Below are 26,472 nucleotides of genomic sequence, written 5' to 3'. Positions count from 1 at the left end.
AAAATTGAGAATAAATAAGCGCAGAAGTAAAAGGAGGACTAGACAAAACTGTAACTAAGGGTAAATATATATTGCCAGCTGCAGTATTTGTGTTGTGGCAATTATAGATGTGGTGCAAGAGAACAAAAACAAACATATTAACGTTGCTGTCAGAACTAGCAAAAATCCAGATTGAAACAAGCTAACATCACAGTATTACATGCAAGGGCTGTTTGCTGAGTAATTGGACTGAAGACATTAGGTATCGTTAGGGTTGTGCAACAACATAAGTAAATCTCAGAATAAAAGGGGGCCAAAAGGTGGTAAACCCTCTATGATATGAGTGGGGGATTACAGTTCAGCCAACACCCGTATCTAATTGAGTCCTATACTGTTGCCACCAGTAGAGAGACTTGTGGGGACGATAACAAGATGTTTTCTGGATTCCGGAGTCTCGTAGTTTCTTCTGTGCGTGTTCCATTGCTATGTTAGCAATCATGTCAGTTCCAGGGTTGATGACCAGTCGTGCAGATGTGCTGTCAAGACTGCGTGCACAGTGATCCCGTCGATCCCCATATGCAATGATGCGCGCAGACTGCGAGCTGTAGAATTCCTCTGCTGCCTTTGCAGGATGGGATGTGTTGTAGGCAGCTCTTTTTACTAAGTTTGGTCTTAGATCCTTGTTAGGAGCTGGGGTAGATGCTTGTAGGGACACTGGAGGTCCTGGTAAGCCTTTCTTCGGATCCAGAAGTGAATCTGTGGCAGACTCCGACAAGTTCAGGTAGGAGTAAGTTGCTCTGGTTTCTGATGCCGCTGGTCTTCTCTGTGAGGGAGCTGGAGTCATGAGGCTGCGGTCTGTTCCCCTTGAGTAGAATGTAGTATTACTATGTTTTGTAAGGCAGGAGCATGTCTACTGGAAACGGACTCCTTCAGTCGGAGAAGTTTTTCCTCTATCTTTTTTATTTCGCATAGCTCAGTGCATGATGTTAGGAGCCGGTTTAACCTAGGCAAGAATTTAGCCCTCATTTCCACTAGGATGCGGGTTCCTGTGTCTGGTTTTTTAGTGATGGACATTTCCATTGCTTAAGGTCAGGAAGAGGGATTGAAAAACGGCTGAGTTGATACGGAACTTTATACAACGTGGAAGTGGGAAACCCGCCACAACGCCAAAAGGCCTTTTCAGTTCTGACTTTCTCGGTGGCCAAGTGGTGGTGTACCTTGATCCAAGAGAGTTCCCGGGCACAGAAGTTGCCAAGGGATGTAAGGATGGCGAGATATATAGCCACTTTTTGCTTCAATCTGCACGGAGCCTCAAGAAACAGTGGCCATCTTGGAACACCGCCTACCGGAAGTCAGAGTATTATAGTTTTTATTTTAAAAAAAACTAAATTTATGCTTTACCTGATAAATTTATTTATTTCTTGACACGGTGAGTCCACGGTTCATCATCAATTACTGTTGGGAATATCACTCCTGGCCAGCAGGAGGAGGCAAAGAGCACCACAGCAAAGCTGTTAAATATCATTCCCCTACCCACAATCCCCCATTCATTCGACTAAAGGGAAAGCAGAGAAAGGAAGTAACACAAGGTGCAGAGGTGCCTGAGGTTTATATAAAAAGAAACTGAATACCGGGCGAGCTGTGGACTCACTGTCTCAAGAAATAAATACATTTATCAGGTAGGCATACATTTTGTTTTCTTTCTAATGACACAGTGAGTCTACGGATCATCATAAATTACTGTTAGGAACCAATACCCAAGTACCCAAGCCAGAGGACACAGATGATAAGGGAAGGACAAGACATGAACCTAAACAGAAGGCACCACTGCTTAAATAACCTTTTTCCCAAAAGTATCGAATTGATAACATTTGGAAAAAGTGTGCAAAGATGACTTTGCAGCCTTGCAAATCTGTTCCACAGAAGCTTCATTTTTGAAGGCCCAGGAAGAAGAAACAGCCCTCGTGGAATGAGCTGTGATTTTCTCAGGAGGTTGCTGTCCAGCAGTCTCATATGCCAAGCGAATAACGCTCTTCAGCCAAAGGGAAAGCAAAGTATCCGTAGTTTTCTGACCCTTGCGTTTCCCATAAAAGCAAACAAACAATGCAGAAGACTGACGAAAGTCCTTAGTTGCCTGCAAATAAGATTTTAGCGCTCGCACAACATCCAGATTATGCAACAAGCATTCTTTGTGAGAAGAAGGATTGGGACACAAAGAAGGTACAACGATTTCCTGATTAATATTCTCGACCGAAACAACCTTTTGAAGGAAACCAAACTTAGTACGCAGAACCACCTTATCAGAGTGAAATATAAGATAAGGGGAATCACACTGTACAGTAGAGGGTTCAGAAACTCTCTGAGCATAGGAAATAGCAACCAGAAACAAAACTTTCCAAGATAACATCTTAATATCTAAAGAATGCATAGGCTCAAACGGAGCCTGTTGTAAAACTTTAAGAACAAGGTTAAGACTCCATGGAGGAGTAACAGATTTAAACACAGGCCAAATCCTAACTAAGGCCTGACAAAACGATTGCACGTCTGGCACATCCGCCAAGAGCTTATGAAACAAAATAGATAATGCCGAAATCTGACCCTTTAGAGCACTTGCCGACAAACCTTCTCCAGACCATCCTGGAGAAAGGACAAAATCCTAGGAATCCTTACTCTACTCCAAGAGTATCCTTTGGATTCACACCAATACAAGTATTTACACCAGATCTTATGGTAAATCCTGCGTGTCACAGGTTTATGAGCCTGAATCAAGGTCTCAATGACCGACTCCACGCTTAGATAAAACTAAGCGTTCAATCTCCAAGCAGTCAGCTTCAGAAAACCAAATTTGGATGAAGAAAAGGACCCTGAAGTAGAAGGTCCTTCCTCAGAGGCAGTCTCCAAGGTGGAAAGGATGACATTTCCACTAAGTCTGCATACCAAATCCTGCGCGGCCATGCCGGGGCTATGAGAATTACAGATGCCCTCTCCTGCTTGATTTGACTAATGACTTTTGGAAGGAGAGCGAACTAAAGAAACAGGTATGCTAGACTGAAGTTCCAAGGAACTGCCAGAGCATCGATCAGAAATGCCTGCGGATCTCTTGACCTCGAGACGTATCTCGGGAGTTTGGCATTCTGACGAGAAGCCATGAGATCCAACTCCGGCTGCCCCCACTTGAGGGTCAAGCTGGAAAACACATCCGGATGAAGTTACCACTCCCCGGGATGAAAAGTCTGTCTGCTCAGAAAATCCGCTTCCCAATTGTCCACTCCTGGGATGAGGATCGCAGAAAGACAGCAGTTGTGGGTCTCCACCCACTGAATAATTCGGGCTACCTCTGTCATGGTCAAGGAACTCTGAGTTCCCCCCTGGTGGTTGATGTAGGCCACCGAGGTTATGTTGTCCGACTGGAATCTGATAAACCGGGATAGGGCTAACTAAGGCCAGACCAGAAGAGCATTGAAGATTGCTCTCAGCTCCAAGATGTTTATGGGCAGGACTGACTCCTCCTGGATCCATAAGCCCTGAGCCTTCAACGAGCCCCATACTGCTCCCCAACCCAGAAGGCTGCCATCCGTGGTCACAATCACCCAGGAGGATCTGCGGAAGCAAGTACCCTGGGAGAGATTATCCTGAGAAAGCCACCATGGAAGAAAGTCTATTGACGCCTGATCTAGATCTACACGCAGAGACAGGTCCGTATAGTCCCCGTTCCATTGTCTGAGCATGCATAACTGCAGAGGTCTGACATGGAACTGAGCAAACAGAATGATGTCCATGGAAGCCACCATCAGACCAATTACCTCCATACATTGAGAAACTGACGACCGTGGAGAGGACTGAGGGACAAGACAAGAGTCGAAAATCTTTCTTTTTATGACCTCCGTCAGAAAAATCTTCATTAACAGGGAGTCTATTATGGTACCCAAAAATACGACCCTTGTAGCTGGAACCAGAGAACTTTTTTCCTGATTCACCTTTCATCTGTGGGATTGAAGAAAATACAACAAGATCTCCGTATGAGATTCTGCTTGTTGAAAAGATGGCGCCTGAACCAGAATGTCGTCCAGATAAGGTGCCACGGCAATGCCCCGAGATCGAGATAGAAGCACAGCTAAAAGAGCCCCCAGAACCTTTGAAAAAAATTCTGGGAGCTGTGGCAAGGCCGAATGGAAGGGCCACAAACTGGAAATGATTGTCAAAAAAGGCTAATATCAGAAACCTGTGATGGTCCCTGTGAATGGGAACATGAAGGTATGCATCTTTTAGGTCTATGGTTGTCATGAAATTACCCTCTTGTACCAAGGGAAGAATGGAGCGTATAGTCTCCATCTTGAAGGATGGCACTCTGAAAAACTTGTTTAAACATTTTAGATCTAGGATTGGTAGGAGTTTTGGGAACTATGAACAGATTCAAGTAAAATCCCAGACCCCTTTCCTGAAAGGGAACTGGAACTATTACCCCCAGGGCGGCAAGGTCCTTTACACAATATAAGAACGCCTCTCTTTTTATCTGTTCTACAGATAATCTGGAGAGGAGAAACCTGCCTCTGGGAGGAAAAGATTTGAAGTCTATTTTGTATCCCTGGGAGACAATGTCCACCACCCAGGGATCCGGTACATCTCTTATCCATGCCTGGGAAAAAAGAGAGAGTCTGCCACCCTACAATATCCACTCCCGGATCGAGGGCCAACCCTTCATGCTGACTTGGAATCAGTTGAAGGCTTTGTAGATTGCTTTCCTTTATTCCAAGACTGGTTGGGCTTCCAGGAAGGCTTGGTTTGATCTTGCTTAAAGGAAGGGGAGGAAGACTTTCCTTTAAAGTTATGAAAGGAACAAAAATTATTCTGACATCCTTTCTGTTTATTCTTTTTATCTTGAGGAAGAAAATAACCCTTCCCTCCAGTAATATCTGAAATAATTTCCGTCAAACCAGGTCCAAACAAGGTCTTACCCTTGTAAGGAATAGCCATGAGCTTAGATTTAGATGACACATCTGCAGACCAGGATTTCGACCACAAGGCTCTGCGGGCTACGATTGCAAAACCAGAAATTTTGGCTCCCAGTTTAATAACCTGTAATGAAGCATCTTTTTTTTTTTTTTTTAAAGTAATTTTTTATTGAAGTCATAAACAGATACAATATGGAAAATGCATCCCAAAACAATGACAGATCACAGGGAATACATTGCTATTACAGTGAAATTGCTAAGTCCACAGATACACGTTGTGCATACCTACACTACAATTGTGAGGCTTAAAAGAAGTACGCATAGGCAATTATTAACATATGTGATGAGGCAGGAGTAGGAGGAATAATATAAACCCTTTTATCAAAAGTGTTAACAGGGGACTTGGACTCTCTATAATGAGACTTCGGTTTTGCAGTATAATATCATAAAAGAGTAAAACTGATCCCCCCCCCCGTTATCAAATGAAATATAGCTTAGGTTGTCTATTTGAGTAGAGTTAGACAAGGGGAGGGTTGGCTTTATGGATTTTTTTGGGGAAGGGAAATGCAGCGGGCAATAGCCGCTTAAAATAGGGTAAAGGGGAGGGTGGGAGGGCGGTATCAGTCAGGAAATCAATCCAGACAGTGTTCTGTGGCCTTTGAGCTTTCAAATGGAATATAAGAAGAGAATATAAGAAGAGTTGTCTCCCATGTATACTATGAGTAAAGGAGAAAAACTGTGAAATGTCTTGGTTTCTACCACCATAAAGGTCCTAAGGGAATATCGTATATAAATGAAAAATAAGGGTGGAGGTGAGGGTAAGGGGAGACGGGGCGAGCCAAGACACCAGACTAATAAATACTCCTGGGCTTCTGAGTTTTATAATACAGATTTGCAACTGGAATAATCTTAAGTGATGAGGGGTATAGGAGACATAAAAAGAAAAATGTAGAAACATAATCCTGAGCCCCGACTAGACACGGAGAGGGAGGATATAATCTGTAGGTGTTGGGTTGACGTCCCATTAAAGGAGTGTATTATAGAGAATACATATGAGCAACCCAGACTATAGACCCGTCAATTTCTACGCTATAGCATGATACAAAACATAAGAACATCAGTCAGATATCATAATGAAGCATCTTTAATGAAGGAATTGGCTAACTTAAGAGCCTTAATCCTGTCCTGGATCTCCTCAAGAGGATTATCCGTTTGAAAAGATTCAGACAACGCATCAAACCAGTAAGCCGCAGCACTGGTAACAGTGGCGATACACACTGCAAGCTGCCATTGTAAACCCTGGTGAACATAAATCTTTTTTAATAAAGCCTCTAATTTTTTATCCATTGGATCCTTAAAAGAACAACTATCCTCTATGGGAATAGTAGTCCTCTTAGCTAAAGTAGAGATTGCTCCCTCTACCTTAGGAATCGTCTGCCACAACTCAATAGAGTCTGCTATTGGAAACATTTTCTTAAAAATAGGAGAAAAAGGAATACCAGGTCTTTCCTATTCTCTAGCAATAATCTCCGTAGCACAGTCAGGAACCGGAAAAACCTCCACCGGGGAGGAAACAAAGTACTTGTTCAATTTACTAGATTTTTTAGGGTTGACTACAATAGTTGTGTCGGAGTCATCCAAAGGAACTAAAACTTCCTTAAGTAATAAGTGAAGGTGTTCTAGCTTAAATCTGAAGGATACCACTTCAGAATCAGAAGAAGGAATTACACTGTCTGAGTCTGAGATTTTCCCCTCAGACGCTATCAACATGTCTTCTTCCTCAGGCTTATGGGAAGAGACAGTCTGGATAGCCAGAACTTGATCAGAAACCTTAGTAACTGTTTCTTTAAATTTCCTTTTACGTTTTCCCTGTAACATGGGAAAAGCTGACAAGGCTTCAGATACTGCAAGGGATACCTGGGAAGCAATGTCTTGGAGAGAAAATCCTACCGGATTGCCAGAGGAAACATAGGGCATAGTATGTGGAGACTAAAAAAGATGGGACGCTTGAGGAGAAAGCTGTGGCATATCTCCTACAGGAGACACCTGAACAGCATTTGCCTGGGATAATGGTGGCACATGGTCAAATATTTTATCTCTATAACTTAAAGTTCTCTCAATGCATGAGGAACAAAAAGGAACTGGAGGTTCCACCTGAGCATCAAAACATAACTGACAAGCAGTTACTTCGTCTGGGATACTGTGAAAGGCCTCTTGATCCATAATGTGTAATAAAAAAGAAAAGAGTAAAAAGCTTTATTTGAAAATAAAAAAATAAGTTTACTGTGTCTTTAAATGTAAATAACTTTACACCTCAGTAACTTTACTGAGGTGCCTACCCGTCCTGTAGCTCACAAAGTGACTTCCCACACAGAAGAAACAATCTGGACTTAAAATAACAGCAGCATAGTGAAAATAAAAGTCGGAGAAGCCGACTATAATGTCACAGTTGCGCAGCTCACTTCAGTCACACTGAAAGCGCGCCAAAACATAACCGCATCAGCAAGGACGTCCCCCTTTTTTAAACACAGAGCAGTCCTAGCGGTTACAGAGCTTTAACTGACGAAAAAAACAGCTAACAACAGTAAAACGTTTTTACCAAGTAAAATAATCACTGAGCCACCATGAATCCCACTCCTCACAGTCTCAATGCCCATACTGCCTTAATAAAAAAAACAACAACATATATGAAGGTTTAATAAAATCCTATAAATGTAATACAGCTCATAGCTGTGATAAGTGCCAGTATTCTCATTGCAAAGAAAATAAAATGGCACTTACCTGAAAGTGCTGTCCAGAAGACTGAGTAAACCTACTCAGGCTTTCTGGATAGGGCAGAAAAATCTTGAAAAAACGCAGTGAGGATTGTACCCCACAAGTTCTCAAGTGCTCAAAAGCCACCACTGCCCTGCTGAAGAGACTGATGTGGACTAGGCTAGACCCTAGAAAAGAACTGAGTAAGCTTACTCTGCTCTAAAAATAATAAAATCTTCTCATCAGACACCTAAACTTCACCTCCTCCTTGCACTACAGGCAAAGAGAATGACTGGGGGATTGTGGGTAGGGGAGTGATATGTAACAGCTTTGCTGTGGTGCTCTTTGCCTCCTCCTGCTGGCCAAGTGTGATATTCCCAACAGTAATTGATGATGATTTGTGAACTCACCGTGTCATTAGAAAGAAAATGTAGCTTTTTTATTATTATTAAGAATAACTGCACAAGGCAGTTTTAAGGGGTTAAAAGCAGTGGGTGTGGGGTGTTAGAAAAAAAACGGCACTGAAAAGCGCCTTTATATTAGTCTATGGGAACTTTAAATATATTTGTATATGAATATACACGTTGATTGTAGTAGCTGTGTTAGTCCAGTGATTTAGATAAAATTACAAGAGTATTGCATTGAGCAATGATACTTTTTATTGGACTAACTATACATTTATAAGTTGACAAGCTTTCAGAAGTATTCCTTCCTTTTTCAAGTCTAAAGCAATACTGACCAATTCAATGGAATTTACAGATTATATCTTGAAACACAGAATGGCTAGAAAGGACAGAAAGTGTTAGAGGTCTGAGTGCAGGGAGAAGAGGGGGTGTCATAAAAATCATGAGGGGGGCTTAGGTGACAGAGGCAGTCAGTGTCCAGTGTAGGAGAACAGAGAGGGGAAGTATATAGTTTTACATAGCGTGTATACTGACATGAAGTTATATATCAACATAGAATCAATATGTATAAAGATGGAAAATTATGTATACAGGGGGAGTAATATATAAAACTTAAAACATAATATACCGGAGTCTGCACAAGATGGTGTAAATAGAGATGTGGGCTAAAGGTAATCAGCAGAGGAGCTGTCGGGGGGGCTATTGTCTTCACAGATAATGGTATGTGTGTGTGAGGAGCTGGATGTACCAATATCAGTCAAATACATACAATGGGGAGAGAAACAAAAAAATCACATAAAATAGTAAAAGAGAGTGTGGGGATTTAGTAGTTTACCCCTAATACAACACGCCTACTAGTGATAGTTGTGAGCTCAATCCCTTATCCAGACTGTATGATATACTGTTCGTACAAATAATACTGGTGGAATATATTGGCTAAGGTGCGTGTGTGGAAATCAATAGCCACAATACCTTAGGGGAAGAACAATAACACAACGCTGACCAGGCAGCAATTCAGTGTAAACTTTATCTCCAACACCTCCTAAGGGATTACAATGCACACACCAATAGCGCTAGCAAGCAAACGTAGTCACAGAAATCAGTTCAAGCAGCACTCACAGTTCAGCGTGATCTTACAGCATTATTCCTTGGGGCTGCTGCAGCTTACGGTCCCGGCGTCTTCACCAATCCTCCTTGCAACACACACACACACACACACACACACTATTCGGCCCCTAAGCTCCTCCTTCCAGCATCCGGTTTCAACGGCTCCCTTGTCAGCTACCTTTAGGGAATGCAGGAACGCTTGTGCAATGGAGTGGAGTCCCAGAAATCCACAAAGTAAACAATAAAAAAAAGAGAATTTCTCTTGTAAAGGTGTATCCAGTCCATGGGTTCATCCATTACTTGTGGGATATTCTCCTTCCCAACAGGAAGACTGCAAGAGGACACCCACAGCAGAGCTGTCTATATAGCTCCTCCCCTAACTGCCACCTCCAGTCATTCTCTTGCAGCTCTCGACAAGAAAGGAAGTATCAAGAGAGATGTGGTGACTTAGTGTAGTTTTTACCTTCAATCAAAAGTTTGTTATTTTTAAACGGTACCGGCGTTGTACTGTTTTTACCCTCAGGCAGAAATTGGAAGAAGACTTCTGCTTGGAGGTTTGATGATCTTAGCGGTTTGTAACTAAGGTCCATTGCTGTTCTCACACATAACTGAAGAGTATGGAAAGAAAACTTCAGTTGGGGGGACGGTCTGCAGATTGCCTGCTTTGAGGTATGTTCAGTATATTTTTTTCTAGAGAGATGATAAGGTCTAGAAAATGCTGACAGTGCCTGGTATATTTAAGGTAAGCCTGATACAGTGATTTAACAACAACTGGGATCATGCTTGCAAAAAGGGATAATATTCATGTTAATACCTATATTACTTAGTGTAAAAAACGTTTGCATGATTTATAACTAAAAACGTTTTTTCTCTGAGGGTGATAAATCTTTATTTGGGGCCTAATTTCCACATGGCTTGTTAGATTACTCCTAGGAGTACTTTTTTAAGGCCCTCTGACTTTGAGAGCATGGTGGGAGGGGCCTATTTTCGTTTCAGTCTGAGACATCCAGCTTCCCTGAAGGAGTCCTCTGGCTTATAGGACCTCTATAGAGGGTTTTTTTCCTGCAAAAATCATATTTGAGGGCAGGTAGGAGCCACAGCAGAGCTGTGGCAGTGTGTTTGACTGTTTGTTAGCAGGTTTAACGTTTTTCTAATTCATTTTTGGGCCTGAGGGGTTAATCATCCATTTGCAAGTGGGTGCAATGCTGCTTTAGTCCTTTATACACACTGTAAAAATTTCGTAGAGTTTACTCCTTTTTTTCACTGTTTTGCAGTTTATGTGGTAGTTTTTTTCTCTTAAAGGCACAGTACCGTTTTTTATTATTGCTTTTTTCACATTTATTAAAGTGTTTTCCAAGCTTGCTGGTCTCATTACTAGTCTGTTAAACATGTGTACCAAATGCACTGACCTTTCTATAAGTTATAAAGACCATATTATGGCTTTTAAAGATTTATCACCTGAGGTTTCTGAGACTGACAAAAGGGAGGTTATGCCATCTAGCTCTCCCCACGTGTCAGCACCTATAACTCCCGCTCAAGGGACGCCAAGTACATCTAGCGCGTCCAATGCGTTTACTTTACAAGACATGGCGGCAGTTATGAATCATACCCTCACAGAGGTATTGTCCAAACTGCCAGGGTTACAGGGAAAGCGAGACAGCTCTGGGGCTAGAACAAATACAGAGCTCTCTGACGCTTTAGTAGCTATGTCTGATATACCCTCACAATGTGCAGAAGTTGAAGCAGGAGAGCTTCTATCTGTGGGTGACTTCTCTGATTCAGGGAAGGCGTTACTTCAGTCTGTCTCTGAAATGACAGCATTTAAATTTAAGCTTGAACACCTCCGCGTGTTGCTCAGGGAGGTTTTAGCGACTCTGGATGACTGTGACACCATTGTAGTCCCAGAGAAATTGTGTAAAGTGGACAAATACTTTGCAGTGCCTGTTTACACTGATGTTTTTCAAATCCCTAGGAGGTTTTCAGAAATTATTTCTAAGGAATGGGATAGACCAGGTGTGCCGTTCTCTCCCCCTCCTGCTTTTAAGAAAAGGTTTCCTATAGATGACGCTACACGGGTCTTGTGGCAGACGGTCCCTAAGGTGGAGGGAGCAGTCTCTACCCTAGCTAAGCGTACAACTATACCTGTCGAGGACAGTTGTGCTTTCCTAGATCCTATGGATAAGAAATTAGAGGGTTTCCTTAAGAAAATCTTTATACAACAAGGTTTTATTCTCCAGCCTCTTGCATGCATTGCCCCAGTCACTGCTGCAGCGGCTTTCTGGTTCGATTCTCTGGAGGAGGCTTTACAGGTAGAGACCCCGTTGGATGATATCCTTGACAGGCTTAAAGCTCTTAAGTTAGCCAATTCATTTATTTCTGACGCCGTTTTTCATTTAACCAAGCTAACGGCTAAAAATTCAGGTTATGCCATTCAGGCACGTAGGGCGTTATGGCTTAAATCCTGGTCAGCTGATGTCACTTCAAAGTCTAAACTTCTCAATATCCCCTTCAAAGGGCAGACCCTATTTGGGCCTGGACTGAAGGAGATAATTTCTGATTTTACTGGAGGAAAAGGCCACGCCTTTCCCCAGGATAGGTCCAACAAGTTAAGGACCAAACAGACTAATTTTCATTCCTTTCGAAACTTCAAGAGTGGCGCAGCTTCATCTTCCTCTTCTACAAAACAAGAGGGAAATTTTGCCCAGTCCAAGCCAGTCTGGAGACCTAACCAGGCTTGGAACAAGGGGAAACAGGCCAAAAAGCCTGCTGCTGCCTCTAAGACAGCATGAAGGAGTAGCCCCAGATCCAGGACCAGATCTAGTGGTGGGCAGACTTCTCTCTTCGCCCAGGCTTGGGCAAGAGACGTCCAGGATCCCTGGGCTCTGGAGATTGTTTCCCAGGGATATCTTCTGGATTTCAAAGCTTCATCTCCAAAGGGGAGATTTCATCTCTCACAATTATCTGCAAAGCAGATAAAGAGAGAGGCATTCTTACATTGCATTCAAGACCTACTAGTTATGGGAGTGATCCACCCAGTTCCAAAGGAGGAACAGGGGCAGGGCTTCTATTCAAATCTGTTTATAGTTCCCAAGAAAGAGGGAACTTTCAGACCAATCTTGGATCTCAAGATCCTAAACAAATTTCTCAAGGTCCCATCTTTCAAGATGGAAACTATTCGAACCATCCTACCTATGATCCAGGAGGGTCAATATATGACTACCGTGGATTTAAAGGATGCTTATCTACATATTTCGATACACAGGGATCATCATCAGTTTCTCAGGTTCGCCTTCCTAGAAAGGTATTACCAGTTTGTGGCTCTTCCCTTCGGGTTAGCCAAGGCACCAAGAATCTTTACGAAGGTTCTAGGGTCCCTTCTGGTGGTTCTAAGACCGCGGGGTATAGCAGAAGCCCCTTACCTAGATGACATCCTGATACAGGCGTCACCTTTTCAAATCGCCAGGTCCCATACGGACATTGTTCTGGCATTCCTAAGGTCTCACGGGTGGAAGGTGAACGAAGGAAAGAGTTCTCTCTCACCTCTCACAAGAGTTTCCTTCCTAGGAACTCTGATAGATTCAGTAGAAATGAAGATTTATCTGACAGAGGTCAGGTTGTCAAAACTTCTAACTTCCTGCCGTGCTCTTTATTCCATTTCTCGTCCGTCAGTGGCTCAGTGTATGGAGGTAATCGGATTAATGGTAGCGGCAATGGACATAGTTCCGTTTGCCTGCCTACATCTCAGACCACTGCAACTTTGCATGCTCAATCAGTGGAATGGGGATTACACAGATTTGTCCCCTCTACTAAATCTGGATCAAGAGACCAGGGATTCTCTTCTCTGGTGGCTATCTCGGGTCCATCTGTCCAAGGAAATGAGTTTCCGCAGGCCAGAATAGACTATAGTAACGACAGATGCCAGCCTTCTGGGCTGGGGTGAAGTCTGGAACTCCCTGAAGGCTCAGGGTTTGTGGACTCAGGAGGAGGCCCTCCTTCCGATAAACATTCTGGAACTAAGAGTGATATTCAATGCTCTTCAGGCTTGGCCTCAGCTAGCTGCGGTCAGGTTCATCAGATTTCAGTCGGACAACATCACGACTGTAGCCTATATCAACCATCAGGGGGGAACAAGGAGCCCCCTGGCAATGTTGGAGGTTTCAAAGATAATTCTATGGGCAGAGGTTCACTCTTGCCATCTCTCAGCTATCCATATCCCAGGAGTAGAGAACTGGGAGGCGGATTTTCTAAGTCAGCAGACTTTTCATCCGGGGGAGTGGGAGCTCCATCCGGAGGTATTTGCCCAGTTGATCCAACTTTGCGGCAAACCAGAACTGGATCTCATGGCGTCTTGTCAGAACGCCAAGCTTCCTTGTTATTGGTCCAGGTATCCCAAGGCAGCGCTGATGGATGCTCTAGCAGCGCCCTGGTCCTTCAGCCTGGCTTATGTGTTTCCACCGTTTCCTCTGCTCCCTCGTCTGATTGCCAAGATCAAGCAGGAGAGAGTTTCGGTGATATTGATAGCCCCTGCGTGGCCACGCAGGACTTGGTATGCAGAACTGGTGGACATGTCATCCTTTCCACCATGGTCTCTGCCGCTAAGGCAGGACCTTCTACTTCAAGGTCCCTTCAAACATCCAAATCTAATTTCTCTACGTCTGACTGCTTGGAGATTGAACGCTTGATTCTATCAAAGCGTGGTTTTTCCGAATCGGTTATTGATACCTTAATTCAGGCTCGAAAGCCTGTCACCAGGAAAATCTATCATAAGATATGGTGTAAATATCTTCATTGGTGTGAATCCAAGGGTTAATCATGGAGTAAGGTCAGGATTCCTAGGATATTATCTTTTCTCCAAGGATTGGAGAAGGGTTTGTCAGCTAGTTCTTTAAAGGGACAGATTTCTGCTCTGTCTATTCTTTTGCACAAACGTCTGGCTGAGGTTCCAGACGTTCAGGCGTTTTGTCAGGCTTTAGTTAGAATCAAGCCTGTGTTTAAACCTGTTGCTCCGCCATGGAGTTTAAATTTAGTTCTTAAAGTTCTTCAAGGGGTTCTGTTTGAACCTTTGCATTCCATAGATATTAATCTTTAATCTTGGAAAGTTCTGTTTTTAGTAGCTATCTCCTCAGCTCGAAGAGTTTCGGAGTTATCTGCTTTACAATGTGATTCCCCTTATCTGATTTTCCATGCAGATAAGGTAGTGTTACGTACCAAACCTGGGTTACTTCCTAAGGTGGTATCTAATAAGAATATCAATCAGAAGATTGTTGTTCCTTCACTATGTCCTAATCCTTCTTCAAAGAAGGAACGTCTATTACACAATCTTGATGTGGTTCGTGCATTAAAGTTTTATTTACAAGCTACGAAAGATTTTCGTCAAACATCTGCTTTGTTTGTTGTCTACTCTGGACAGAGGAGAGGTCAAAAGGCTTCGGCAACTTCTCTTTCTTTTTGGCTAAGAAGTATAATACGTTTAGCTTATGAGACTGCTGGCCAGCAGCCTCCTGAAAGAATTACAGCTCATTCTACTAGAGCAGTAGCTTCCACATGGGCTTTTAAACATGAGGCCTCTGTTGAACAGATTTGTAAGGCGGTGACTTGGTCTTCGCTTCATACCTTTTCTAAATTCTATAAATTTGATACTTTTGCTTCTTCGGAGGCTATTTTTGGGAGAAAGGTCTTACAGGCAGTGGTGCCTTCCGTTTAAATTCCTGCCTTGTCCCTCCCTTCATCCGTGTCCTAAAGCTTTGGAATTGGTATCCCACAAGTAATGGATGAACCCGTGGACTGGATAGACCTTTACAAGAGAAAACAAAATTTATGCTTACCTGATAAATGTATTTCTCTTGTGGTGTATCCAGTCCACGGCCCGCCCTGTCATTTTAAGGCAGGTGTTTTTTTTTAAACTACAGTCACCACTGCACCCTATAGTTTCTCCTTTTTCTCTTGCTTGTCTTCGGTCGAATGACTGGGGGTGGCTGTTAGGGGAGGAGCTATATAGACAGCTCTGCTGTGGGTGTCCTCTTGCAGCTTCCTGTTGGGAAGGAGAATATCCCACAAGTAATGGATGAACCCGTGGACTGGATACACCACAAGAGAAATACATTTATCAGGTAAGCATAAATTTTGTTGTTCAAAGTCCTTTTTGCAAATACTTTGTGATGCTGACACTCAGGATGATTAAAAGAAATGTACTTTATTATAATAATCCATGGGCATACAGCTGGACACCAAGGGTAAAAGCAAGGTGAAAACAAAGTTTGACCGGTTTCGGTCAACAGACCGTAGTCATAACCAGGGGGAGTAATAGTCAAAAAAGAGGAAAGGAATCCAGTTTACTCTTAGGGACACTCAAAAGCAAATCACAGCCATTTTTATTAATTCCAAATTTGTGCAGCACGCTAAAATTAGAGATGACTTGGTAGGGTAACAGCTATCTATTTAGAATAAATGTCTTTTTTTTTTCTTTCCTCAGATGATGTAGAATTTCGTATATAGTATTGTATTGAATTTATACTTTTTTTTTTTTTTTTAGTTAAGATTGGAAATCTCTAATTTACAATAATTAGTAAGGGCAATTTTATAAAACACATTTTATGTAATTATTTTAGAATGAAAGTGTATTTAGAAGAGTCCTCCCTTTATTTTTCATTATTTAGATGTTTTGTGATTTTCTTTATTTATTGTGGATGAAGGTGCTAAAGTTTTACTGAAAAGAATTCTGTACCTTGTATAAAATATAAGTTATCCTAATGACGTTTTGTTATGTTCCTCTCTGTATTATTAATATTCCTTATTTAAAAAAAAAAAAAGAAATAAAAAAAATTGAAAGGTACAGGATTTATTTATAAACAATTTAAGACACGCCAGCAGGTAAAAATGGATCATTGGGAACACATTAAATGGGATAAAATATTACGGTACCAGCAGAATACAATAAGGAGAGGTTTCCACTGTGGTAGAAAAAAAAGGACTGTGATAGTTGAATTTGATATATTATATAGTTATTTCACTTAATGCAGAGTTGCAGCCATCTTCTTTAGTTATAAATATTTAGTTATTTAAATAAATAAACACACACTCTTATTATCTAAAGCACCATGGCTGATGACGGTGTAAAAAGACGTACAGTGCTGCTTTTTTCATACACATCTCTAAAAGGAACACAAAGGTGACAATAAAAAATATCAGATAAAACCCAGACAGTTGGTATTGGGAATATATCACCAAAGGGGATCAGAAGACCTCATTATTGCCAGTTATTCTGATTAGAGCAGTTTATAACTACAGAAAGTAAAATCATGCATGTGATATGGCAGTTTGTAAGCTAATCAGAGGGGTATTTTTTTTAACAGCGATGAACATATCCATAATGAAAGTTCTTAAACAAATGATGTACACCATTTTTTAATTATTTTTTTTTACAGAAATGGTAACGTCTACATTTTTATATATCATATATTCCCTCTTTTTTTTTTTTTTACTCATGGAAGCTGGCCCTACAAAATTATCTATAGTATTATAAAAAAATGTTTTTGTTCTAATTAATTCAATGTCAGAATGTTCCAAATGCTATTATTACAAAACAAAATACCAGTGACTAATTCACAATCAATAGAGAAATTCATTAACTTTTTCTTAGGATTTCATGTGTTCTTTTTAATTGACAAAATATCAGTGTCACGGGTGCGGGTTGCTGAAAAATTATTTTTCTCCTGTATGTATTTTCTGATGAATAATAAGATTTGATTTGTGGTTAAAAAATTTCCCACATTCAGAACATGAAAATACTTTTGCTCCTGTATGAATGTTCTGATGAGTAATAAGAGTTGTTTTTTGAGTAAAACATTTCCCACATTCAAAACATGAAAATGCTTTCTCTCCTGTATGAATTTTCTGATGAGCAGAAAGATTTGATTTCTTGGTAAAATATTTCCCACATACTGAACATGAACATCCTTTCACTTCTGTATGAATTTTCTGGTGATTAATAAAGTGTGATTCCCTAGTAAAGCATTTCTCGCATTCAGGACATGAAAATCCTCTCTCTCCTATATGAATTTTCTGATGAGCAATAAATTGTGATTTCCAGGTAAAACATTTTCCACATTCAGAACATGAAAATGCCCTTTCTCCTGTATGAATTTTTTGATGTGCGCGAAGAGTTGACTTCTGAGTAAAACATTTCTCACATTTAGAACATGAAAATGCCTTCTTTCCTGTATGAATTATCTGATGAGTAATAAGTTGTGATTTCCACATAAAACATTTCCCACATTCAAAACATGAAAAATCTTTCTCTCCTGTATGAGTTTTCTGATGAATAATAAGTTGAGATTTCCATGTAAAACATTTCCCACATTCAGAACATGAAAATATCATGTCTCCTTTGGTATGAATTTTCTGATGAGTAATAAGAGTTGATTTCAGAGTAAAACATTTACCACATTCAGAACATGAAAATACTTTTACTCCTGTATGAATTTTCTGATGAGTAAGAAGATTTGGTTTACTGCTAAAGTGTTTCCCACATTCAGAACATGAAAATGCTTTCTCTCCTGTATGAATTGTCTGATGAGTAATAAGAGTTGATTTGTGAGCAAAACATTTCCCACACTCAGAGCATGAAAATGCCTTCTCTCCAGTATGGATTTTTTGATGTCTACAAAGTTGGGATTTAGTGGTAAAACATTTCCCACATATAAAACATAAAAAAGGTTTATCACCTGTATGAATTTTCTGATGAGTAATAAGATTTGTTTTACTACTAAAATATTTCCCACATTCAGAACATGAAAATGTTTTCTCTCCTGTATGAATTGTCTGATGAGTAACAAGAGTTGATTTGTGAGCAAAACATTTCCCACAATCAGAACACGAAAATGCTTTCTCTCCTGTATGAATTTTCTGATGTCTACCAAGTTGCGATTTAGTGGTAAAACATTTTCCACACACAGAACATGAAAATGGTTTATCACCTGTATGTATTTTTAAATGGTCAGTAAGATGTGATTTCCAGTTAAATCCTTTTCCACATTCAGAACATGAAAATGCATTTTCTCCTGTATGAATATTCTGATGTCTAATAAGTTGTGATTTGTAGGTAAAACATTTCCCACATTCAAGACAAATCTTTTTCATGTGGCTTCTTTTATTTTGAAGAACATTCAGCGACGCATCTGCACTCTGACTATAACCAGGATTATTGCAGTTTTTGAAGCTACCTGTTAAAAATAAATACAACGGGAGCAATGTTAATGAATTACATAATTATATTTTGAGAACAATTTTACAGTTCTGAATTAATGCCTACTACAAGGGAAGGGGACTGGCTATGACCCTTCACCTTTCCCCAGCCACAATGGCAGTTAACAGTTTAATATTGCTTACCTAATGTTAACCCCACCTGTGTTGAAATAGTTTCACAAAGCACTATAATTACACACATGTCAGTGCAGTATCACCATCTAAACTTAATTGTGTGTAATTATAGAGCTTTAAACACAGGTGGGGTTAACATTAGGTAAGCATTATTAAAGGTCATCAACTAGCCCAAAACACTGCTGTAAATTTGGACCTACAGGGAGTGCAGAATTATTAGGCAAGTTGTATTTTTGAGGATTCATTTTATTATTGAACAACAGATTCTAAATGTGTGTAGTGTAGGTGGCGCTAAAAATACACTAAGTATACCTAGCAGTGGGTTGATAAACCAACGATACAATGCTTCAGCAAAACATCTATCCTAGGACAGTTTCATATAAATCTTCATATCAACTCTCATATAAACTTTCTGATTCAATAATTGGAGGTAACAAGTGCCTGGATTAGAAATATGTACAATTTTTATTCTCAAGTAAATGATATAAAAAGGTAAAAACACAATATAAAAAACGCAATTTAAATAATCAAAGTAATCTCTCATACGATTGGCCCACACTCTTCATTCACAACCGCTTCAAAATTAAATCGCTATTACAAAGGATGTTGGCGATTCTAGAACAATATACTGCTACAAATGAAAATATTGCTAAAATGAAAATGATAATAAACCCTCAAGGTTAATGGTAAAAGAGATACACTTCTAAGATTAATATGCAAACATACATAAAATGGTATTCGTATGACTATCTGGCTGGGGTTCTATTTCCCATTACAAGTCTCTGTGTATAGGGGACTTTCTTCTATTGCCGTAACAATCAGGCGTATTAACTGCCTATTTCCACTCGGCTAACAACCCGTGGTTTGGAATAGTCCTTGTATTGTGCCTTGTTACAGAGGGAAATCCTGCTTATGATCCTGTAAGAAGGGGGAGTTCCCCAGGTAAAATCTGCAGTCTTATGCAAATAGGGGCAGATCCCCACTCGAAACAACAGTCTTTTGATGATTTCAAACAATAACACCGGAGTCTGTATTAAATGAAAGAATCCCACAGACAATCTTAATCCGGTTGGATGGTATGAATCACACTTTAGCGGGGAGTTACTAACAACATAGATACTCTCACCTGCTGGTCTTTGTCTGGGTATATCAGCTCTTGTATATATTGATATTGATAGTCTGGTTAAGTTGCGGACCTTCTTGTCCCTGTGGGTAACTTTCTTCACTTGCGCAAGCCTTATCTGAGTTACCTTTTCGCCGCAGCCTCTCAGTGACACTCTGCTCTTTAAGTACTTCGTACGCAGAGCGGGTTACTGCTGTATATCGTCTTTATCTTTCACCTTTCTACGCGTTTCACCCCTAAGGTGTGGGGCTTTTTCAAGATGCAGTGTGAGAGTAAAAGTATGCCTTTTATTTCCCCTAGTTGTCTTTGATTCGCTGATAACTTTTCACTTCCTCTGGTCATTCTGGAAGTCAAATTTCCCTCAAAAGGTGGGATCCTCATGTCTGTACAGGTAAGTCGTTCTTTTATCGTTTTCTTTCTTGTCACCCCATTTTGCTCAGATAGGTCATATACCTTTGATCTCTATAAAAATCTTTAAACACCTTACGTTTCCATAAAAGGAAAACCATTCAATCTCAACATTTATGCTTAAAATGCCAAACAGAATTTAGAATGGAATCATAAAAATTATTAAAAATTATTAATTATTAAAAATTATACATAATTCCCTTTGGGGATCGAACCTAGGATCCCTAGATCTTAAAGCTAGAATGTTACCTCCAAGCTATTGGCGCAACTCTATCAAAACATCATGTTTATATACTTATCTTTTAAGGACCTATAAATTTTGAGCCTAATTCGCAATAAGAGCCTGATTTACAATATGAACCTAGCTTTCCTCAAAAAGTGCACTTATATCAGATGGTACTAGTTAAACTTTGGGCTCTAACTTAACCCGAATTAATGTTCCTAATGAAAAATATATAAAAAATAAATAAAAATCCAAATTAGGTCGACTTCTTTCCTTACACTTGGGGGATTTGAACTCTGGTATCTTGGATTGGAGGACTGCGGACCTAACCACTAAGCTATAGATCCACCCTATAGTTAAACAGCAATAATGGAATATAAATAGATCTAATGAAATTCTTCCTATATTCTCAGTTAGATTTTAGATTTGATATACTGTGGAATGGGATCCTCTGATTGGCAAATATGTATTAATCTATGTGACTATGTATAATATCTCTAGGTTACTTAACTTAATAAAGAGATTAAAGTTAGTAACATTTTTAATATTCGGGAACATACTAATGAATTCTAATAATTTGTTTTATTAATATATTACTCTGATCATGATAAAAACGGAATGATATCAAGTTCAGAGTTTAAACCGTTTGGGTGTAGTGTGTTGAAATTGTAAATCATTTCCGCCTCCTTTTTCAGGAGTACAGTTTCCAAATTTCCCCCTCTCCAATTTCCTTTTATTTTACATAGGCCCCAGAACTTAAGGTCCTTAGTGCTGTTTCTATGTACCTCTCTAAAGTGCTGGTATAAATGCGTCTCCAGCATGCCTTTTTCGATGTGCCAGAGGTGCTCACGGATTCTATCCCTTAACATTCTTGATGTTTCTCCGATATATATCAGGCCACATGAGCACTGTAACATATATATCACACCCCTACTATTACATCTTAGGACATCTTTAATTTTATATTGAATATTTAATCCTGGAATACTGATGTATTTATTTTTTGTGCTATGCTTGCATGATTTACATGAGATACACGGATAGAATCCGTTTAATTCTTTACCACATAGATCTCTATCTTTCCCTTTTTGGCACATTTTTCCTTTTTTGAATTCGCTTGGGGCCAACATAGATTTGAGGTTTTTTGTTTTTTTAAAAACCATTCTAGGGAAAGGAGGTAATTTATCTCCCACTATAGGGTCGCTTTTGACAATATGCCAATGCTTCCTCAGTAGTTTCCTTATCTTATTATGATCATCATTAAATTCGGTTACGAATGGTACATCATATTCATCTCTAATAGAGTTGGTTTTGGTTTTATAACTCAGTAGTGTGTCCCTATTAGTTTCCCTAGCTCTTATAACTGCATTATTTATAATTTCCTCTTTGTAGCCCCTTTCAACAAATTTTTCTTCTAGTAATTTGATTTGTTCTTCAAAATCACCCATTTCAGTGCAATTTTCCTGATTCTCAGGCACTGTCCTACCGGAATATTATTTTTCCATTTAGAAAAGTGGCAACTGGATGCATGGATGTAGTTATTAGAATCAGTAGGTTTGAAATGGGTCTTAGTTATTAATTTATTATTTTCCACTCTAATATCCAGATCTAAAAATGTTATGGTATCCTTGCTTATTTGATAGGTAAAGGATAATCCTTTATCATTATTATTCATTATTCCAAACATCTTAGTCAAATCTTCTTCGCTCCCTTTCCATAGGATAATGATATCATCGATATATCTTTTAAAGAGCACGAGATTCGCACCGAGCTCCGCAAACTGGAGAAATCTGTTTTCCCAGTCTCCCATAAACAGGTTTGCGTAGCTCGGTGCGAATCTCGTGCCCATCGCTGTTCCTTCTATTTGTAAAAAATAGTTACCATTGAATGAGAAATAGTTATGTTCTAAAATGAAGCGGATGCATTCAATTAGAAAAGTTCCCTGTTCTTTTTTTAGACTTGGATCTTGTTGTAAAAATCCCTCTATTGCCTCTATACCAAGGGTATGGTTGATATTAGTATACAGCGATACCACATCACAGGTCGCTAATAGGTAGTCTTCTTTCCATTCTATTTCATTAAGTAATTTTAATAAGCTGGTAGAATCTTTTAAATAGGTGTCTAGTTTGACTACATATTTCTGCAGAAACTTATCGACGTATTCAGATAAGTTAGCAGTAAGAGATCCTATGCCGGAGACAATAGGTCTTCCGGGTGGGTTCACTAAGTTTTTGTGTACTTTCGGCAAGTAGTAGAAGATGGGAATTATTGGGTATTGAGGTTTTAAATATATAAATTCTTTATCTGTTAGAATTCCCTCTTCCTGTCCTTTCGAAAGTATCTTATTTAATTTCTCTAAAAATTAATTAGTTGGATCCAGAGTCAACTTTCTATATGTCTTCTTATCATTCAATAATCTATATGCTTCTTCTTTATATTTTACAGTATCTAGAATCACCCCCCCCTTTATCTGCCATTTTTATGGTAATAGTCTCATCATCTTGCAATTCCTTTAATATTTCTCTCTCTTTTTTAGTCAAATTTCTCTTATTGTGTTTACCTGATCTTTCCATTTTCCTTAGGTCAGCTAGGACCATCTTCTCAAATGTTTCTAGGTTACTACCCTTATCGTTACTAGGGTAGAAATTAGATTTAGTCTTCAGAGAAGTATGTTGATATATCTCTTCTTTCTTATTACTATTGGCACTGTTGTTATATCTATCAATAGGATTTTTCAAAAAAAATCTTTTAAGAGTTAGATTTCTTACGTATTTCCTAACACTAACATAAGTTTCAAACTTATTTAGTGATTTCGATGGTGCAAAGGAAAGTCCTAGTTTCAATATATTTTCCTCATTTTTACTTAATTCTCTTTTACTTAAATTAAAGATCCCTTTGGTCGTTTTAATTATTTCTGTCTTTTTGCCTCCATTCTTTCCCCTTCCTCCTCTGACTCCTCTTTTTGTCTTTTTCCTATCCTTGGTGTGTCTAGTCTTTGATTTTTTACATTTCTTAATGAGGGTCCTTCTCTTGGGGGGCTTCTGCCCAAAAAAGCCAACTCGTTTGTTGTTAATTCTATTTGTTCCTCATTTGTCGTAGTGAGCGGGCCAAATCTATTATTTGTTGGTATAGTTGTCTGTTTCGGTTCTGCCTTTCTATTTTCCCTCTTTTTGGATGGGTTATTCCTCTCTAAATTCGTTCTCTCATTATAGTCTCTTTTGTCTGACCTATAGTCTCTCTCTGGATATGTTTCTTTTCTTACATCCCTTCCGTGTCTTTCTATATCTCTAGAATTATTATAATTCTCATGTCTATTCCAACCTGTATTGTCTCTTCTATCATAATGATAGTATCCCCTACCTTGGTTATATGGTCTATTAGGAAAAAATTCGCGATAAGGCCTTATATATTGGTTATAGCCTTGGTAATAGCCTTGATTATACCTTCTCCTTTGATTATAGTTTCTGTCATGATATGTATAATCTCTCATATTGTTTCTATTGTCATTATAATTCCTTTGAAAATTCCCCTGAGTAATTCCGTGGGGATTTCCTTGTCTAGTCTGATCTCTAGTGGGCTCTTGGTTATTATATCTACCATCTTCCCACCCTTTATTACTATTATTAGTACTTGTTGTATCAATGTTTTCCCTTATAATTATTTCTTGCTCTTCTGTTTGGTTTGATTCCTTTAAGTCCCTCTCAAATTTCTTACATTTAGTTAATACTATATCTCTTTTTACATTTTCCAATCTGTCTATTAATATTTTTTGTTTGTCCTTTAATAATTGATCTTCTTTCACCGGATCTAATTTTTCTTTAATGACTAGAATCTCATTATTAATGGACTCTAAACTCTCATTTCTAGATTTTTTGATAATTTTGATTAATCTTTTAGATGCCCCTACCAGGACCTCATCCCATTCATTTTGTAAAACTTCACTCAATTCAAAAGTACATTTCTTTTTGAATTTTAACCCTCTGGGTATGATATCTTGTTCTAGGTATCTATCCAGAAAAATTAATTCCATTTTTTGCCTTATTTCTTTGTTCATCACCTTTTCTAGATCGCCTACCCATTTAATAATGTCAACCTTATCGGTTTCCTCATCTAACTTTTGAAATTCTTTTTTTGATAATTCAGAATACAATTTATCTCTATACGAAAAAATATCCATATTAATTTAATTAAAGTTGAGTTTATTTAGTCCCTGCTGCTCCTACTTCTTAGGAAGAAAAGAAATTTGGAGTTATAAAAAGTAGTTGAGAGGAGCGCTAGACTCAGCCCACTTAGCCAACCTCTGGTACTACCTCCTTCCTAGGTAGTTAAAAATAAAAGATTCTAAATGTGTGTAGTGTAGGTGGCGCTAAAAATACACTAAGTATACCTAGCAGTGGGTTGATAAACCAACGATACAATGCTTCAGCAAAACATTTATCCTAGGACAGTTTCATATAAATCTTCATATCAACTCTCATATAAACTTTCTGATTCAATAATTGGAGGTAACAAGTGCCTGGATTAGAAATATGTACAATTTTTATTCTCAAGTAAATGATATAAAAAGGTAAAAACACAATATAAAAAACGCAATTTAAATAATCAAAGTAATCTCTCATACGATTGGCCCACACTCTTCATTCACAACCGCTTCAAAATTAAATCGCTATTACAAAGGATGTTGGCGATTCTAGAACAATATACTGCTACAAATGAAAATATTGCTAAAATGAAAATGATAATAAACCCTCAAGGTTAATGGTAAAAGAGATACACTTCTAAGATTAATATGCAAACATACATAAAATGGTATTCGTATGACTATCTGGCTGGGGTTCTATTTCCCATTACAAGTCTCTGTGTATAGGGGACTTTCTTCTATTGCCGTAACAATCAGGCGTATTAACTGCCTATTTCCACTCGGCTAACAACCCGTGGTTTGGAATAGTCCTTGTATTGTGCCTTGTTACAGAGGGAAATCCTGCTTATGATCCTGTAAGAAGGGGGAGTTCCCCAGGTAAAATCTGCAGTCTTATGCAAATAGGGGCAGATCCCCACTCGAAACAACAGTCTTTTGATGATTTCAAACAATAACACCGGAGTCTGTATTAAATGAAAGAATCCCACAGACAATCTTAATCCGGTTGGATGGTATGAATCACACTTTAGCGGGGAGTTACTGACAACATAGATACTCTCACCTGCTGGTCTTTGTCTGGGTATATCAGCTCTTGTATATATTGATATTGATAGTCTGGTTAAGTTGCGGACCTTCTTGTCCCTGTGGGTAACTTTCTTCACTTGCGCAAGCCTTATCTGAGTTACCTTTTCGCCGCAGCCTCTCAGTGACACTCTGCTCTTTAAGTACTTCGTACGCAGAGCGGGTTACTGCTGTATATCCTCTTTATCTTTCACCTTTCTATGCGTTTCACCCCTAAGGTGTGGGGCTTTTTCAAGATGCAGTGTGAGAGTAAAAGTATGCCTTTTATTTCCCCTAGTTGTCTTTGATTCGCTGATAACTTTTCACTTCCTCTGGTCATTCTGGAAGTCAAATTTCCCTCAAAAGGTGGGATCCTCATGTCTGTAGGGGAAGAGGGAATTCTAACAGATAAAGAATTTATATATTTAAAACCTCAATACCCAATAATTCCCATCTTCTACTACTTGCCGAAAGTACACAAAAACTTAGTGAACCCACCCGGAAGACCTATTGTCTCCGGCATAGGATCTCTTACTGCTAACTTATCTGAATACGTCGATAAGTTTCTGCAGAAATATGTAGTCAAACTAGACACCTATTTAAAAGATTCTACCAGCTTATTAAAATTACTTAATGAAATAGAATGGAAAGAAGACTACCTATTAGCGACCTGTGATGTGGTATCGCTGTATACTAATATCAACCATACCCTTGGTATAGAGGCAATAGAGGGATTTTTACAACAAGATCCAAGTCTAAAAAAAAGAACAGGGAACTTTTCTAATTGAATGCATCCGCTTCATTTTAGAACATAACTATTTCTCATTCAATGGTAACTATTTTTTACAAATAGAAGGAACAGCGATGGGCACGAGATTCGCACCGAGCTACGCAAACCTGTTTATGGGAGACTGGGAAAACAGATTTCTCCAGTTTGCGGAGCT

General features: G+C 39.2%; 1 protein-coding gene across 1 annotated transcript in view; it reads right to left on the bottom strand.

Moving 5' to 3' along the window:
- Window positions 1-16,584: 16,584 nt before the first annotated feature.
- The window catches only part of LOC128657319 (gastrula zinc finger protein XlCGF57.1-like), a 118,031-nt gene continuing 108,143 nt past the window's right edge, over window positions 16,585-26,472 (bottom strand). Inside the window, exon 5 of the mRNA XM_053711618.1 lies at window positions 16,585-18,417. Within this exon, the coding sequence (XP_053567593.1) occupies window positions 16,898-18,417 (1,520 nt within the window). The 3' untranslated portion in view covers window positions 16,585-16,897. The remainder of the gene's footprint in view (window positions 18,418-26,472) is intronic.

This window comes from Bombina bombina, chromosome 4 (assembly GCF_027579735.1).
Source record: "Bombina bombina isolate aBomBom1 chromosome 4, aBomBom1.pri, whole genome shotgun sequence".
Lineage (NCBI taxonomy): Eukaryota > Metazoa > Chordata > Amphibia > Anura > Bombinatoridae > Bombina > Bombina bombina.
Note: the sequence above shows the minus strand (reverse complement) of the source record. Positions and strands in the feature narration are given on the sequence as shown.